At 49.3% G+C, this 17,828-nt stretch overlaps 1 protein-coding gene across 2 annotated transcripts; it reads right to left on the bottom strand.

Annotated features, from left to right (window-relative positions):
* Positions 1 to 919: 919 nt before the first annotated feature.
* On the bottom strand, positions 920 to 17,412 carry HNF4A (hepatocyte nuclear factor 4 alpha). Of its 2 annotated transcripts, none has more exons than XM_005146733.2 (10): positions 17,292 to 17,412; positions 13,630 to 13,804; positions 12,014 to 12,108; positions 9,534 to 9,640; positions 7,055 to 7,210; positions 3,978 to 4,065; positions 3,324 to 3,479; positions 2,820 to 3,056; positions 2,066 to 2,188; positions 920 to 1,416 (listed from the first exon to the last, which is right to left on the bottom strand). In XM_005146733.2, the coding sequence occupies exons 1-10, from the start codon at positions 17,410 to 17,412 to the stop codon at positions 1,274 to 1,276; spliced, it is 1,401 nt and encodes a 466-aa protein (XP_005146790.1). In that variant the 3' UTR covers positions 920 to 1,273. The 2 variants fall into 2 exon arrangements, with proteins under 2 accessions (XP_005146790.1, XP_033922838.1); XM_034066947.1 differs by having other exon boundaries at positions 1,274 to 1,416; positions 13,630 to 13,807.
* Positions 17,413 to 17,828: the final 416 nt, after the last annotated feature.

Raw genomic sequence — 17,828 nt, 5'->3', positions numbered from 1 at the left:
GGACACAGGGTATTTCCTTGTCCTCTGTCATTCTCTGCAGGACTTGAAGCATTGTGGTTTTGAGGTTGCTGCCCTCAAACCCTCTAAGGTCTGAAGGAGCCATAATGAGTTCTTATCATGTTATGAAGAACTATAAATCTGTTATCAGCCACTCACTCTAAGCTGAAGGAGTGGCACTGGATTGGAAAGATAAATTATATGGCATATAGTAGCATTAAAGCTGGGTCTGAACTGAGATCCTAGTCACAATGCTCCCAGCACTTGGGCAGCCCAAGGTGTTGGTCCAGTCTGTGAGGCTCAGGCTCTTCTCACCCTCACAGGTATCTCCCCTTCATCCATCCTTCCTCCTGCTTCCTTCCAAGTAAGCATCCAGTGGTTTTGTGAGTGCTGAGAAGCAATAGTGGGGCCAGTAATATTTTGGGCACTGCTGCCTGCTGTCAGCCTGTACGAGGGTGACCCCATCCCATTAGCTGAAATCTCCTGAACCCCTTGGTCCCCCAACTTCCCAGTTCAGGTAGTGAGGAGGCAGTAAGTAGTGTAGGGGAAGGGTTTGGCAGTGGTTGGGCGGGTGATCATGGCATGGAAATAACAAAACACTGCAAAAGACAGAAGGATCCAAACAGTGGAAAATCCTCATGGGCCAGACTTTGCCCCAGTATCAGCTGGAAAGATGTGTTAGACCTGTCTGGTTTGGGGGGATTAGTGCATTGTAGGGTGACACCATGCACAGAGGTGGGACTAGCCAAGGCTGAGGAGCGGTTCTGGCAGTGCTGCCTGGGCAAAACCCATATGGTTCACCTGATGCAAGGCTCCTGGGGGAGCTGCCATCTCCATCAAGTTTGTCTGGGCTTGGGGACTGTCTGGGGAGCTGGCATGGCTGCGGGAGTGAAGCCCTCCGCTCACACAGCACAGAGAATTGCTTGTTCGCTGGGTCTGATGTGTGCTGAACCAATGCTGAGAAGTGGCAGTGGGGGAACAGCCCCCAGTCACTGCAACCTCCCCACACAGGGAGGCAGAAATCTGGCCCTTCTCACAAGGACTGAGGGTTTCAATAAGGCTTCAGCCTTAGTTCTGGGGCTCAGGGCTGCCCATGGCACGTGCTGTCTGTAGCTGCAGGAAGACAGCTTTTGGTGACGGTGGACCAGTCCAAGAAGCAAGTCCATGTGTTTGCACCCAGGGAACTCTGGATGGGTTCTCTTTTCACAGTGGCAGAGGCAGTTTGGGCTTTTCTCCCACACAGTCTTCTGAATGAAGCCAGCTGGTCTGCAGGTTGCTAGATGACCTCCTGTTTCGTGATGGCAGGTTGTGGGATGGAGGTGGGCTGTTTGGCCACAGTTGCAATGGCTCCAGGCAGCAGCTTGTATTGCTCTGGCCCTGAGCCCGCAGGTGGAGATGGCTGTGGAGTTTCTGGAGTAGCTACAGAGGGAGAAACAGAATTAAAAGGCGGCCTCATGGACCTGACAGCATTGGCATCTGTCCTCAGTCATGTGGGGCTCAGATGTAAGCAGGCAGAGGCTCTGTACTGAAGCCATAGCTCCTAATGGCTTGTGTGTTTGCTGTGAGGCTGCCCAGGCACTGTTAGATTCTCTTGAAGAACCACAATAATGAACATTGAATGGGTCAAGTTGCTGGCATTTTGACCTGTACTGGCCATTTTTTTGCTCAGGAGAGGCCATCTCAGCCCAAATTCCCATGTGGTGCCCTGTGTGGTGGCCTGTGTTTTTTGCAGAGGGCAAAGCAAGTTCTGTCTGCACCATTAAAGGGAAGGGGAGCCTTCCCACTGATTTCAATAGGCACTGGACGGGATCATTCATCCCTTAAAGGCTATGTAAAAGTTACAGTCTGCCAGGGAACATCTTGTTGAATCAGTCTAGACTAATCTAATCTAACCTAACCCACCTTTCTGTTTGTCTTTCCCTCCTTTCTGCATAGGAATTTCTCACACACTTATTATCAGAGGGTCTGTCCTGCATGGAAATCTCCTTGCAGGGTAGAAACTACTTTCAAGACACACTTGAAAGCTCATTTTCTCCTGGGAGCTCTCCATCTCTCAGGTGATACTCACACATCTGCCCGTTGTGCATCTGAGGAGGCATTGTGTTGGCCACAATGACGTTTGTTCCCAGGTTCTCCTGGATCAGATGAGGGTGCAGGGGGTGGTGAGTATGCGGTGTTTCACTTGATGAGCCTAAAAGACATCAGTTGCCACAATAGCAGAAGGAGACAATTCAGTTGGGCAGACCCACTGCACCAAAATGTCCAAGGCTTTGTGCATGATCAGCTTGTGCACGTGATTGGAGCACACCCTTTCCATTTTGTTCCATGGATGAGGAAACTACCTCACTAACCCCTGCCTGCTGCCTGCATTTCCTTATACAGATTATAATCCTCTCCTCCTGAGTCACAACTCCATGTAAAGAATAGCACAGTGGCAACTCTTCATTTTGTTTTGTCTCATTGGATGCCTCCCACTAGAAAATCTGGGACATTCTTTCAACCTGAGCTTTCAGGTCTTTGTGTTTTGATGACTCCTTTCTGATGCAGAGGAGGATTAGTGAAATGGCTGGAGGGAATCTGCACAGCAAAGCTAGGGCTGGGGATGCCTCTCTAAATGCATACAGAGCTACTGCATCTCTTTAGGTGAGCGGAAGTGGAGGACTCTTTAGCCCTGTCAATGCTAGGAGGAGATGATCTTGTATGAGTCAAGGGCTGACCTGCACACAGGCTGTCTCTACCTTTTTCATGTAGGAGACAATAGATATGGAGGTTCTCAAGGGGATAGTGGTCAGGGAACACTGAGAGGACCCTCAAGTACTCACCTCCCAGCAGCATCTCTTGCAGCAGGTTGTCAATCTTAGCCATGCCAAAGAGCTTGACGAACTGGATCTGCTCTATCATCTGCCAGGTGATGCTCTGCAGCACAGGCAGCAGCAGCAGCAGCTCCCCGAAGCGGCCCCGTGAGTCATATTGCCGGTCATTGATGTAGTCCTCCAGGCTGACCTGTACCTGGTACCGCATCCGCTTAATCTTGGAGGGGTCGCTCAGTCCTTTGGCATCTGAAACAACCCATAGGACCGATTGTGCAGGCTGCTTCCCTAGGAGCTGCCCTTCAGTAACCACATGAAATCTGGGTGCAGGCTAAAGTGAGCTCTCTCTGATTCTCTTATCATCTCTAAGGGATGTTTTTTCCCTTCTTAGGATGACTTCTCCTCTTCCACTATGAAAGTCTAGCCCAGAGAGGAGATCAGGCAGCATTTTGACAATTCAGGTCTGGCATTAGTCGGCATAACCCAAGCTAGTCCCCTCACCAAGCTGGAGCATACCTGGGTCAAAGAAGATGATGGCTTTCAAGCAGGCATATTCATTGTCGTCTATCTGCAGCTCCTGGAATGGGAGGACCAGCTCGTCCAGGATGCGGATGGCCACACGGTTCACCTCCACCAGCTCAGGGCAGTTCCGGGGGATGATGTGGTCGTTTCCTTTAGACAAGCAGCACAGAGACCATCACCTTGTCATTACCCAAGACTCATCAGGGGTACCAAGGAGTTCAGAACCCACTAACCAATGCTGAGGTGATTTTGTGGGTGGAGGACTTAAGAAATTCCTCCTTCTGTCCCTTGCCTGGCTCAGCCCACCAGCAATGCTGATCTGTGTTGCCAGAGCAGCCTCTCCTTACAGAGGAGTCACTCAAGTGAGCAAAAGCTGACCAGGGAGCAAGAGCCTTTTTCTCAGTCACACCATAGCCCGCTTCCACAGACCTTGTGGTTTCAATGTGAATGTTCACAGCTCCCCAGCTTTGCCACATGTCATGGCCTTGATGTGAACATCAGCTGCACCCAAAGGTTGTGTTAGGCTCACTAAAATACAGAGGAGCTCAAGCCACCACCCTGCAAAAAGGATGTCTGCAAACACTGAACCACCCTCCCCTTCACCCGGTGGGGAAGCTTCACAGAAGCAGATGGGCTGGGTGCTCTTACCTAGCAGCAAGACATCCTTAAACACCATGGACCTCTTGGCAGCTCCCAGTAACAGGTGTTCGCCTGCATGTGCTCGCAGCAGCGCTACCTGCAAGGGCAGGGGAAAGTTATTTGGGTGATGCAGAGGCAGACACAAGGCTGTGATTCCATGTAAGCAAGCCCAGCATTCCTCTACTGGACTCAAGGATGGGGAGTGAGAGCCCCTGTCTGGTCACAGTCAGAGAAAGGGATCAAATAATGGTTTACACCTGTGCATAAACATCTCTAAATCCATCAGGACCACTGGCACCTGAAACATCCCATATTCATGGCACATGTCATGAGCAAGACCATGCTAGACTGTCCCAGGACCTCACACCAGCAGTGGGATATATTCACAGTGGGCTATCTGCAGTCAAGGCAACTCCTACCAGGTACAGAACCAGTGACCATGCTCCAGCCTGGGAAGTGGGGAGAAGTACAATCCACTGCTGTGGACAGTTGCTGTGCCTGTGGAACATGCCCACTTCCCCTGAAATCATGCTTATGGGGACTCGCATCCGCCTGGCTGGTGGGCTCACCCTCTGGCCATTCATTCCCACCACAGCAATGGACATTTGGGCCAGGGAAGCCAAAGGGATGTTTTTCTGCTGTGATGTTAATGATTGAAGTGTTTCATTTTACACCCTTGAGCAGCTCCTGAGAATGTTCTGAATCTTTTGCCCTCCTTCAGTTAAAAATTCCAGAGATTTAGGCAGAAACAGAAGTTAACGATTGGACAGCCTGACACGGAGGCTTCTTAATGTCCAGCCAGGAGCCTCTGCTGGAGAAAACAATCATTAAACATTAATGGGGAGACTCTGAGAAGTGTGTCTTGATGGGAATGGTGCCCTTCTCCAGTGTGCTCTCCCTCAGCATCTGACAAAGCCAAGAGAAGTCTTACCCTACCAGAAATGCCAGGAGAATGTGTCACCCGTGGAAGAGAGCTCTGGTTCGAAAAGATGCTCATGGCTGAGAGAGGGATATTATTTCTTGCAGAGGGTGAAAAGAATCATGGAAAATAGAGCGGAGGTCCTTGCAAAAAGACTACACACACATGATAGTGGGGAACCTTTATCTATACACCAACATCTAACCTCTCTCTATTGCTATCCAAACATGGTGGATATGTTAGCCAAGCTCCTTGTCATTACCAGAGCTGCACAAAACTGAACTTTCCTATCTAATGCAACTTGGAGAAGGATGGAAAAACTTCAAGTCCCAAGGGAGAGCAAAACTTTCCTATAGAAATAACCTGCTTAATACAAAGGCAGGAAAGCTCAGTTTGGAACCATCATTTTTGTTTCCATAAAATTTACTTGTTTGAGCAGGGTTAAATTCAATTACTTCAACAAGGAAAAGCCATCTCATTTGATATTTATGCTTGCAGTGATCAACCTGAAATATGTCACTCTGTTGTGAACTAGGATGAATATAGGAGTTGTAACACAACAAAGTAGAATTTTGACTTCAAAATGAGTAGGCTTTGCCCACCATATCCAGTACTTTGAGATTTTGGTGCCGAGGAAAAATAAGGGGTTGGGTATGACTTTTCCTATAAAAATGATGGCTGTGATGATTCATTCTCAGGCAACATTTTAGTGGCAATGTAAGAGCGTTTCCTAACATTAAATGTTGCCACTGGACATGTCTGGACTGGCTCTTATGTCCCTAGGACAGCTGCTTGCACTTAGTTTTGTTCATTGCTGCCCCTTGTCAGTCTGTCCTTCCTCCTGCACTCCTCTGATTATCTGCTGCCTCTGTCTTCAGATTGTCATTCAAAAGCACATTAATGCATCACAGTCTTTCAAGCCCTTTCGGACAGATTGGGAACTGCTCATGATGAGAGGCGGCTGGTCCTAACAGACCTATTTCAGATGAGCCAAACCCATGGAGCAGCCCCTCTGCTGCAGGAAGGCAGGATCCAGACAATGTCATCTTTAGGTTTGTTTTCTTCTTCGAGAAATTTTGCAGCCCCACAATTGTAAAATGAGCTCATGTGGAAATTGCTGTAGTTTGAAGTGTTATTAACCAGGTTTACTGCCTCTGTTCCAAATGGCACAAGGATGCAATGGATTGTACAGAGCTCCCCTGAGCCTCCACTGGGCTGCGGCCTGTGTGCTGGGTAAATGTCATTTGCCACTGGAGTCCATTTTGCTTTTCATACTTTTTTAGTTGTATTTGCCTTAGGAGTTTAACAGGTTTCTTACCATTTTAAACAATTTAGCACTTGCACACAATGGAACAGAGGGAGACATGCTCACGTGTTAATAGTGCTGAATTCTGTAGGGCTCTGTGCTGCTGTTGCCGAAGAGCTCAGATTTAGGATTTAGGGGGTTTTGATCAGCTCTTACTTTCTGGATATCTTTTATCTTTATAGTATAAAAATTACCTCTAGGTCTATAGGGCTGGAAACTGATTCCAGCTGAAAAGAACACATCTGGTCTTGTGACTGTGCAACAGATTAGGAAAACCTTCCTACCTGTGCTGGCCACTGCCAGAAGTGCTATACCCTGCCACCAGTGCTATCTCTTTGTTAAATGCAAATATATTCCTGGTTGTTAACCCTGCCTTGGGAGCAAACTTATGTTTACTTTCAATAATTCCACGCCAGGAGAATGGATACAAACATGTGGCCAGGCAAGAAGCAGAAAGATAGACAGGCAGGTTTGCACTTAAATTTAAGAACAAACTAGGCTAGGAATTTGTCCTACCAAGTCTGATTACTCTTAGCATTTGTATAGCATTTCAGGTATTCAGAGTGCTACACAAACTATAAATAACAAATAACTGACCAAAAGGCCCATGCAAAATATGCATCTGATTATGTACCTAATTTAAGCTCAGCATTATCATTACTGTGCTCATCGACTGATTAGCTGCACATGCAAATGGCCTGTGCTGGCATTGTATGGATGCCATTCCCAATCAGCTGGAGCAGTTAGGATAACAGAGTGTCAATGCCCCTCTCCTTTGAAGGTCTCAGCTGCCTGGCTCTCCTTCAGCTCCCTGCTGCCTTCACTAGGGCAGAGCGAAGTGGAGTGGATGAAGGGACTTGCCTGGTCATCCAAGGGCAGCTCACAGAAGGCAGGGATGTACTTGGCCCATTCCACCAGCACCAGCAGCTGTTGCTTCATGGACTCGCACACATCGGAGATGTTGGCAATCTTCTTCCCTCGGATGTCTCCATTGAGCACAGGAACTGGGGATGATATCTGGAAGGAGAGAAGTGATTCTTTAGTTTTCAGTGCCACAGAGGAAAACATAGGCAGGAAAATCCCCAGCCTGTGGGTTGTGCTGATGCAGACTCCAGCATCAATAATTGCCTCCTCCATTGCACACCCAGCCTCTACAATACATTTAAACTCATTTAAACTGAGATCAGCTTGGGATCTGTGAACATGGAATGCTTTGTAGCTGAGGCTGTGGATCATCTTGGTAAGCTGTCATGCCTTGAACAGACTGGAAAGCAGGGAAGAAATGTTTCTAAAGTGAAGGTTGTCCTTCCATTGAACACCTGTGCTCAGCCAAGACCCAGGAGAGAGCAAAAGGACTTATGTAGCAGTCAGCCTCACCAGTAGCCAGGACACATCCACCCAGTGCTGGTACACAAGCTACTTGTCCCACTAAAGGGCAGAGAACTGCTGCACATTTCACTCTGCTCCACAACTAGTGCTTGTCCAGACCTGCCTTGTTTGCTTTTGACAGGACACCTGCAGGCTTTACTTCTCAGCTTTTAGGCCCTTTTGGCAAATCTGCTGATGTACAAACTGCCCCAGAAGAACTTTTTGCATGCGAATTATTTGTGATTGCAGAGGCAAATGGGGCTGTTTCATTTACAAAGGACAAGCCTCAGAGCTCTGCAAGTACTGTCACACAGAGCCTGAAAGAACATCTCCTCCAAACCAGGCACCCAACCTCCTCCCTGGTTCTCACGCATAGCTGCTTACCCAGCTCATCTGAAAATTTGCCCTTAGTCACTACTTATCCTCATGCTCCTGTAAGCGATTAACTTAAGCCCATCGCTGCCCTCCGCCTGCCCTCTGTGCTCTTGTACAACATCAGCTCTTCCTGTCCTGTTCCTGCCAGCGTTTGCAGCTTGGACCTTGCAAAGGAAATAAGGTTCTAATGCCACCTGCACTTTTTTTGCCCCAGGTTGCATTACCTGGAAGCTTTCCAGCTCTCGAGCTGTTATTGAATAAATACGATTGTAAAAATCTCACCATGTATTACCCTAATCGGAGAGCCCGGAAGGCTTAGCAAATAAAGAGAGACCTCTGAGTGTGTGACCCAAGAGCTTGGAGAAAGCAGCTCCTCAGCAGTATCTTGTTCTAATTAGGTAGGCACATAAAAGTTACCAATTAGCACGCTGGAGCCTGCCTTGTTTAATGAGTCTCCCCGTGCTCTGTGGGAGAGCAGCAGCTCCCCTGGATTTGTTGATGGTTGTAGCTTTTATCAGCAGACCCTGCTCCACACTTACATATGATGATAGAGGACTCATTGTCTGAGAAATGTCCTTCTCTTGCAGATCTGGTGGCTTGAGACCCCCTTATCTCACACCTTTGGCAGCAGCACTGATACTAATTTTATAGGGTGGACATGTGTAGGACAAGGTGAGACGCAGGATGAGATTGATATGCTTCTTGTGTACAGGATTGGCCCTTGGCCCTTCTGGCATATCCCCTCCTTGGGGAAGTGGACCTTACAGCCTAAGCACAGCTCGTCCTGCCCTGAAGCATCTCCCAGGACAGCCTTCAGGGTGAGATGACCCTTGAAGCAAGAAGGATCATGGACTGCCAACTCAAGCACCTCTTCATGTTCCCTGGCACAAGGAGTGCTGCTCTCCCCACCTCCCATGAAGAGTGGCAGCTCTTTCCTCCAGCCCCATCTTCATCACTTGCTCTTGCAGACAAACCCTCCCTGCAGCCTGCACCCTCCCATCCTGTCCTGTGTCCTCCCATAGAGTGCTGATCTCATGCACACTGTTTGCAGTATCCAGATTCCTAAATCAGATTCATCTTTTCAGGTGAATGCTCTAGGAAATCAGTCTTGGCAGTATGCTTGTGGGAATGGGGGCTCAAAAGCAAACACTGGAAAGAATATCTGCATAAAAGAAACATGAAACTGATTTCCTCATGAAACTGCAGGAAGCCACAATCTAAAGTTCATAGCAGCCGATGGGAAGGGAGATTGTTCATGTGAGGCCAGCCCCTTGGCTGGCTTAGGTGCCTGCAGCTCCTTGGATTTCAATGATTCTACTCTATTTTCTTCCAGCAGGCTCTCCAGCCTTCATGTGTCACAACCAAGCAGAACAGATTACTGTGTATTACTTACTACAGCTGAGATCTGGACCAAGGAGCATTAGAGGGATGGTTTCAGGTAACAAATGCCTTTGAAAAGCCAATGTTGAGTTCGCAGATAAGTTACTTTCAGGAAAGAGGTGGTAATTTGGTGACTCCGCTATTAAATACACAACTGGCTTTACTAGCCAGATAGTGCCCGATGCTTTTGTATTTGCCAAAGAAGAAAGAGAGGTACCTGTTGTGCCAGGACTTCTGCCTGCAGTAAGACATTGATGGAGGGCAAGCTGCTGTCTTCATAACTTGATCTGCGGGTGCTGATTCGGTCCCGTTCATTTTGTACAGCTGCAAGAGAGTTATTTTGGCTGAGCTGCAGCTCCTCCATGACAATGAACATCAGAAAGTAGCATAGACTTGGCATTCACTTTCTTTAGAAGCAGTTTCCCAGCTTCCCTACCTGGCAGGGCAGCTTTGTGATGGGATGCCTGTGAGAACTGTCTATGTCTGATGGATCTGTTTTCAGATTGGCTTTATTAGGCTTTCCTGTGATGGGATTATTACAGAACCCAAACACCTGCTTCAAAGCTTTAAGACTTCAATATGAAAGTTTCCTTTCAAAGGATCTGGTTCTGAGTTTTTTGATTTCAATATAAGGGGTCTGAAACAGTGGCCATGCTCACCCATAGCCCAAAGCTTATGTTTGAAATGGAGGAATCTGCATGGCTTCCTTGTCTGTCCACATGCCTTCTGTGTGCTCTGTCTGGGAAGCTCTTGCACCAGGTAGGTGCAGTTGGAAATCTTCCATCTAAGCTACAATAAGGAAGGAGATGTAGAACAGCTTCTATTTATCTATCCAGAGCAACTGAGCTCTCCCATACTGTATTGTAAAGAGAGTCCCAGGACAGGTTTGACCCACTGTGTCTCCCTGCATGGTCTTGAGTCTATAGACAGCAGCAGCCAGAGCAGAAGCAGCAGTGCTGGGGGGAGGATTTGCCTCTGTGTGCCACGAAGCCATGGGCTGGTTGTAACTCCCCACAGCCATGCCAGTCAAAGCCATCTGCTCAAATAAGGTATTGATCGATGGCAGGGGAAACAGAACAGTCCCTGCCTTAGGCTGGTGGCTCTCGGGATTGATACGTTCTCAATGTATAAATCCACCTGATAAAAAGCAATAATGAGGCTGGGCCAGAAGCAAAGCCCTGCAGTCAGCGGCTGTAAATAGGAGCTCTCAAGGTTATGCTGCTTGTTATCAGTAGCAGGACCCCGAGTTCAGTCACGCCATGATGTTTTCCAAATGTTTGCTCAGTATTAGCTGGTCATGCACCTAATGTAACTTCTATTGAATATTAACAGACAGCAGCAAAGCTCCGGGCATGGGATGAGTGGGTGCTGCAGAGAGAGGAGGATTCCTGTGTTCTGCAGTAAGAGCCAAGCCAAGTTCCTTGCAATTCGTCATCCCCTTTAACATGGAATAAACGTTTCTGGTCAGAGGGGTTCCCCCAGGCCGGTGTTCCTGGGGAAGCCACCCAGGTACTGCTGGTACTTTTCTGTTGTCTTCAAGGACCCCGTTTCCCCTTAGTCTCTCCTTGAGGGGGTGTGAACTGTGGGGGAGCACAGGGTTTAATGGAGCACATGGAACATCAGGGCCAAATGCCTCCTGGTTGTCCCTTTGCAGACATCAGTGGTGTGAGTTCTGTGCCATGCCAAGCTGCTCCTCTGGGCTGCTCCTGACAGCTTTTCCCTTTAACAAAGAGCCACCAGTGGGACCATCGGCAGGGCCACAGCAGCTTCACTGCACATACTCCTGAGAACCAAGCAGGGCTAAGAAGAGGGTGAGTCCTGTCCATGTCTGAGACATGGGGACCTAGAAGGGTGCGGAGACAGAGAAGCAGGGAAGGTGGTGGGGTGGCCCTGGGCCATGCAGGGAGATGGGTATCTTTACTCATTTCATATGGAGTTAAATAGCCAAAATGTTCCACCTTGCTCTGGGTATTTTCTGCTGTGGTGGGTGTATCTCATAGAACTAAGCTCTCTGCAGAGGGTCAGCAAAAACTTATATTCATATTAGGAAAAAAAGGTGCAAAAGGACAGCTGGACCTTTGCTGGACTCACCTGTCCAGCCTTGGGTTTCACGGTGACAACAGCACTTAGAGCAGTTTTCCCAAAGTATGTTCAAATTTCCAGGCCTTCTTGGAAGTTTCTGCTTCTCAGGGATGTTGAGAAGCATTCCTAAACTGCTTGGATGCCCCAGTTATGTGGGAGCACATAAAGTGATTTGTGTGTCAGTGTGAGGGAGAATGGGCTGAAGAGGCCCACTGTGATTTGTGTGAACAAGTATGGGTAATTCTGTCCTGGGCTTGTCTTTGATGGCATTTGAGAGGTGCCATGAGAAGTGTTGTGAAACTGAGTGTGATTGCACACAGGGCCCCCATGCCTTGCCCTCAGCTGTTGGGACAGTGTCTGCTTGCAAGGGCTTTGCATGCGTGGGGGTGGGCAGGTTGGGTACATGCAAGGCTCATCACTGGAGGACAAAACTCTTCCTATACTCCCCTACAATGGATCTGTGCACAGAGAGCACTGTGGAGGGAAGAAAGGGCTAGGATGGGGCAAGCATGAGCATGGCAGGAACTGGCCTTGGGCTGCAAGGACATCCTCGAACATAGGCAGACAGTTTGACTGCTGCTGGGGGGAGCACAGGGAAGCCATGTCATCACCCACCTTCCTTCTTCATTCCTGCTCGGAAGCACTTCTTCAGCCTGCAGTATCGGCACTGGTTCCTTTTGTCTTTGTCTACCACACACTGCCTGTTAAACCTGGGAAGGAAGAGAAGTGTGAGGAGCAGCAAGACTGAGCCCAAAGGCTCCAAGACAGAGAGCAGGTTCCCAGACGCTCACCCTGAGAAAGGAGCCCTGGTCTGTGCCATTTCCATGTTTTAGCCTGAGGTTTCTTCTTAGCACTGAACATCTCAGCCCTCTGCTCTACCTCTGGATGTTCAATAAGGATGGATTAGAGCTGACAGCTGCATGCAGGAGCTCAGGCTGCTGGCCACTAGGCACAGGATGCTCGAGATGCATTAACAAGCCCCAGTGAAATTAGAAGTGTGAGCCAGGAGAGTCAGAGCCAACTTGGTAGCCTCTGTTGTTAGATCCCAGTTAGAAGGGAGGAAGAATGTATTTATGTGAATTAAAAAAGGGTAGAAGGTTGTTCTTGAGTCAGTAAGGTTAAGAAGTGGGTTTAAGTCCCTGCATCTCTCCAGGGCTGTGTCCAGGCATGTTGGTTCTGACCTCTGAACAGCATCACTGGTGTGCAAACAGCTCTGCAGCCACATGCACTTCAGAGAGCACTTGGGAAGCAACCAGCTCCTTCCCTCCACACTTGTATCACCAAATCCATTGCACATGGGGGGCAAACACTAGTCTCTGATGTGTGTGGTGGCCATTTGCAGCATGAATTTCACTTGCAACTTTGCTCTGATTTACTGGGGCTTGATCAAGCTTGCAAAGTAAAGGCAAAGGTGTACAGAGCTGGAAAAGGGCTCCCAGCCATGCTGAGCTCTGTAGCTTCCAAAAAGGCTTGTTGCTACCATGCTTTTTGAAGGCTTAAGGTTTGCCCAAATGATGCCTGAAAGCATCTTTCTAAGCATTTCTGTAGCACTTATATAAAAGCCCTTGTCTCCAAAGAACTGGGCACTTCAGCTTTTCCAATGGAAATGTGGGGAGGGTACTCCCTGGGCAGCAGCTTTAATAAACCTGGGGTGCACTCATAAACCTGAGGCTTCTTTTTCTCACTCAGGTTTGAGTCACGTTGCTCTTCACGTTCTCCAAGTGGCTGTCAGGCCACCAGGAGTAACTCACTCAAAAAGCTGAGTGATTTAGGCTCTCTGAGCTAAGGATTCTGTGGTTTCCTCTGTGACACTTTATGTGTGCGTTGCTCAGAGCAGGGGACAGGCAGGTCACAGTTACTGATGGCACAGGAGAGCCATGGGCTACCATCAGTGACACAAGGCGCATGCTATGCCACCCAGCTTGTAGCTCCTCCTGTCATCACCTTGCTTGCTGGCCACAGCCACAGTTGGCCACATCCATTTGCAAGAGCACATGTTTTCCCCCTGAAGACTGGGGCAAGGCCTCCCAGGGTCTTTCCCAGTGATCATGGGGGGGCCAATCCCACAGTGAGAGCAGTCTCTGACCCTTTCCAGCTGGGGATTGAGGTCAGGGAAGGTGATGGAGGATGCAGAGAGGATGCAGGATGCTGCTGTGCTTTGAGGGCTTTGTCATTCAGCTCCTAAGGACTGTTTTCTCTCAGCCACATTACTCTGTTCTCTCTGTCCTTACCTGCAGGAATACATGTGGTTCTTCCGGACGCTCCTCCTGAAGAAGCCCTTGCAGCCATCACAGCTGGAAGCCCCATAATGCTTCCCTGTGGCGCGGTCCCCACAGATGGCACACAGTGCGCTCACCCCGATGCTGTTGGAAGTGTTGAGGTTGGAGGCTTCTGATGGAGACGTGTCTGCTTGGGGAAGGACACAGGAAGAAGAAGACGGTGAGAGAGACAGACAACATTTCCTAACTCAGTTTCCAGTTGAGAGGCTTAACTTTTGGAAGACCAGGTTAACTGCAGCCAGAGAGAGCCAGGTCAGAGAGATGGGTACGAACTGGTGGGATGCTCCGAGTGTGTTAAGTCATTGTATTTCGACTGTGCCAAAGCTCCCCATGTGCCAGGGTGAAAAAGCTCTTCCCAAAGACCTGATTCTAGCAACACCTTCAGACAAAGCGGAAACTCAGTTGCAGGAGTCACAGTGCAGAGCCAAAATTCCTTTGGGATTTGCAAGCGCTTTGACCTGCAGTAGTGTGGCCAGACAAAAAGCTGGTGCAGAGTTAAAGCTGAGGTATTACAGCTCAGGGTGAGCAGCTGATTTATTAGAGAGGTGTTTATGTTACAGCACTGAAAGAGCCCAAGATAGCCCTGAGCAGACACTATTAGAGAAATGAGGTGGTCAGCTCCCTTTCCTGAGATCCTCTGTGCCAGATATGGAGCAGCAGCCTGCACTGGGGTTCTTCAGGAGAACAAGACTTTAAGTGCATATAAACTCAAATGGCTTCAGCTAGAAAACTCATGTGGCAAACACTACCTGTGCAAGGAAGGACTGATTCAAGCTAGGTGAGGAAGAAAGAGTGATGCTATAGGCTGGAGGAGGCTGTATGTTGAGCATATTCCAGGGTCTGGAAGCCCCACAGCTGAGACTGATGTGTCACACAGTCCTTACAGTCAGGCACTTGCAGGGCTGTTTTGAGAGGATGGGGAATTGCAACAGCCTCTGTAGAAAAGGACATCTGAGGGCCTCAAAACCATATAAGGCCTATGCTAAAACCCTTCCAGCAAGCCAAACAAACCACAAGGCCAAAGGGATCAGCCCTTAATTTGGTTGATCTAATTGTCCTCTCCTATGTACATTTTCCTGTATCAGCACAGGCACATTCCCCTGCCCCAGTGGAAACCCTGGTTGCAAATGATAGTCAGGATCTACAAAGCCACAGGAACCTGATGGGATTTGAATACTTGAGTCTACAGGTGTCTGGGTTTGGCAGGGATGCAGCTATCACCCTGGGAGGGCCACAGCTGCTGCCACTTGGCACCCAGCAGAAAGGGAGCTGGATGCTATAAAAAGGCTGGTACCAGTAGGACTCCTTTCAGTAGCTGGAGTGTGGTGCTGCTGAGGTAATGTTGCTTGGGGCAGGGCTCCAGTTCTAGCTCTTTGCAGAGAAAGGAATGTTAACAACGGCTGCTGCACAGCCTACTCCTGCTATCCCTTGTCAGCAGTGAGCTAGCATTGAGGATCTCAAGCCAGCCCTTTAATTTCCCTGACACCTTTCTTTCTAATTCCTCATGTCCCTCCTAGATTTCCATCTAAATCAGTTTGCTGCCTCTCTCTATTCCTGCCTGGCATGCACTGGCACACAGCTGCATTTCTGTGGGGGTAGCTGTCCTTGCAAAGCTCTGTTCTGCACTCCAAAGCCCATTCTGGCTGTCTCTTATCCCTTTGAGAGCTTGCCTCCAAAACTATCCTTCCTTCCACTGCATCCTGAGGGCTGGGCTGGGTGAAGGTCATTCCAGACAGATTAGATTCTGGTTAGATTTCCAATTTCAGCTGAACATAGGACTTAACACAAGAAAGGAAGAGTTGATTTACCTATAACCACATTGTGTGTCTGTGAGAGCCCAGATAAATCCCTTTCTAGCAGTGTATCATACTATAATCAGATGAACATAGAACAGGAAAAACTGGCACCATTATCAAAGAAATTACAACATCTTTCTCTAATTGCCAACCAACAATAAAATTATTGCCTAATGGATAATTTTCCAATTAAGGTTCTTTCATGGTGCCAGGAAGCATTGTGGCTGCTGCGGTGAAGTGGGTTTATGGTTTGGAGTGAAGGTAAATGGAGGAATGAAAAAACCTGACTTTAATTTGAGACCTCCCAGCTGAGACCTGTGTTAGGACAGGAGCTCCTTGAGAGGTCCCCAAGCCTGTCTGAACATGGGGATGCATTTGGTCTGTGGCAAACTTGCTCAGTGCTGAGCAGCCACCTCTGGGCTGGAGCTGATCTCTCCTGCAGTCCTTGGCTAGGGTGGGAGGCAGAGGTTGTGTGGGCAGTTGTTGTAGTGCCAAAGCAGCTCTGAAGGTGAGACCTGCCCCTGGTGTGGAGCTGGGCATAGGAGGAGGAGGAGAGACATTGGCACTGCCTGACCCAGCTGATTCATTCACCCCAGGGTGTATTTTGTATCTCACTTGATCTCATCATATAAGATTATCATGTCTCTCTGCGCTGTTGACGCCAAGTCACAAGCCCCCATGCAGGAGCTCCTGTGTGGGAGAGGGGCACAGAGATGGAGCAAGACCAGGGCTTGTCCCAGATGGACACTGGCAGATCCAAACGGGACTGCTCTAAGCCCTGAGACCCCTGGGTGGGTAGCACCAGCCCCTGGGAGCAGAGAAGGGGCTGAGACCCTTGGGTGCTGGGGGTTATTGTACAGCAGAGCCACTTTGGCATCACGGTGTCATGTCTGTGATGGGGCAGAGCCCTAACCCAGGGAAGACCTGTACAGGCCATGAGAGAAGAGCCTGTGCTTCTGGAACAGGGGTGCCCAGCAGCTTCAGTGACACAGCAGGCAGGGGGAAAGGGCTCAGGGGGGTCGTTTTCTCTGATGTGCTTTGTTTAGTCATTAACCTCATGTTTAGAGAGACTTTGGGGGGGACTTGGTGAGGAATCTCCTGTTATCTCTGAGCATTTAATCATCAGGACTCCCTGGTCCCAGATGGGTGGACCAGTGTTGCGAATCCTGGATTAAGTGTGATCCTGCCCTCCTGAAGGGATGGAAATGCTCCTCCATCCCCACCAGGTCCCCTTCTTCCCTTAGGGCTGAGCCTCCTGACCCAGCAGCATTGAATGGAAGGGCTGTGGCCTCGGGGCAGTACCTGAATCACTTTCTGTAGTGATTTCTACCCTTGCCAGATGCAAAGTGGCTTTCTGCTCTGGGAAAACCCATCTTCAGTTGCCAATGAGCTGGAACTGTCTCTGCTCTGGAGCCACAGGCTGTATAGTCTCTCTGATGAACCATCAGCAGTGTTTCACTCAGTCTTTTGCCTAGTCTCTTCTCTTAGTTGTGGTCTGGGGGAGGCGAGACCTCCCCTGTGCTCAACCCCAGCCCTGGTACTGAATGTCTGGTGGGAACCTCTCATTGTAGCTGGCTCCTGGTGTGTGCCCAGGCTTCAGGGCACCATCCTGCCTGTGCTGAGCACAGCATTGTTTCACCACCTCTGTTTTTCCCCAGGGAAGCAGAACCCCCCCATGATCCACTGGGAGCCGCTGGCTGACGTCCCTGCCATGCCCTAGCCCTCCCCAGGACCATTTCAGAAGCCACCCCAAGGAATTCTCCTGCATCCCCTGGCGCATCCCACCACAGCGGAGGGGAGAAGATGGAGTGGACTTACCATTGCCCATAGCCAGCACCTGCATGTTCTCAAACTCCAGGGTGGTATACGCCGGGTCTAGTGCTGCACTATAATCTGCCATCTCCATGTCTATTAGGGCTTTGGAAAGGCGCATTATCATCAGCAAACACGGGCCAGATTGTACCGATTCCCTTGTCCGAGGCTATTGGCCCTTCTGCCTCCTTCTGCCTTCGCTGCGTCCCTATCTGTTGTCTTTTATTTCAGGTATTTCACTGAAAGGATTTGCTGAGCCTCAAGGCCTATACTCCCCAGAGGGGTGGAGGCAGGAGGCAGGGGGTTAATCTTTAATCATCTCACTCACTGTGAACGCCGCTAAGCTGCTTTTTTTTTGGTGGAGCAGCAGTGATTCTTGTTGACTGTTTATTATTGCATCTCAAGGCACTCTGCCGATCCCAGCTCCCATGCGCGGGCAGGACACCGGAGAAGGCTCTGCCGATGAGGGAGCACCTTCCCAGGCTACTGACCTTGATGCTGCGCTGCTGGTGTTGGTCTTAACGGTACCTGGGTGTGGAAAGC

The sequence above is a fragment of the Melopsittacus undulatus genome, chromosome 10 (genome assembly GCF_012275295.1).
Source record: "Melopsittacus undulatus isolate bMelUnd1 chromosome 10, bMelUnd1.mat.Z, whole genome shotgun sequence".
Taxonomy (NCBI): Eukaryota; Metazoa; Chordata; class Aves; order Psittaciformes; family Psittaculidae; genus Melopsittacus; species Melopsittacus undulatus.
The sequence above is the reverse complement of the archived record's forward strand: the minus strand, read 5'-3'. Positions and strand labels throughout refer to the sequence as shown.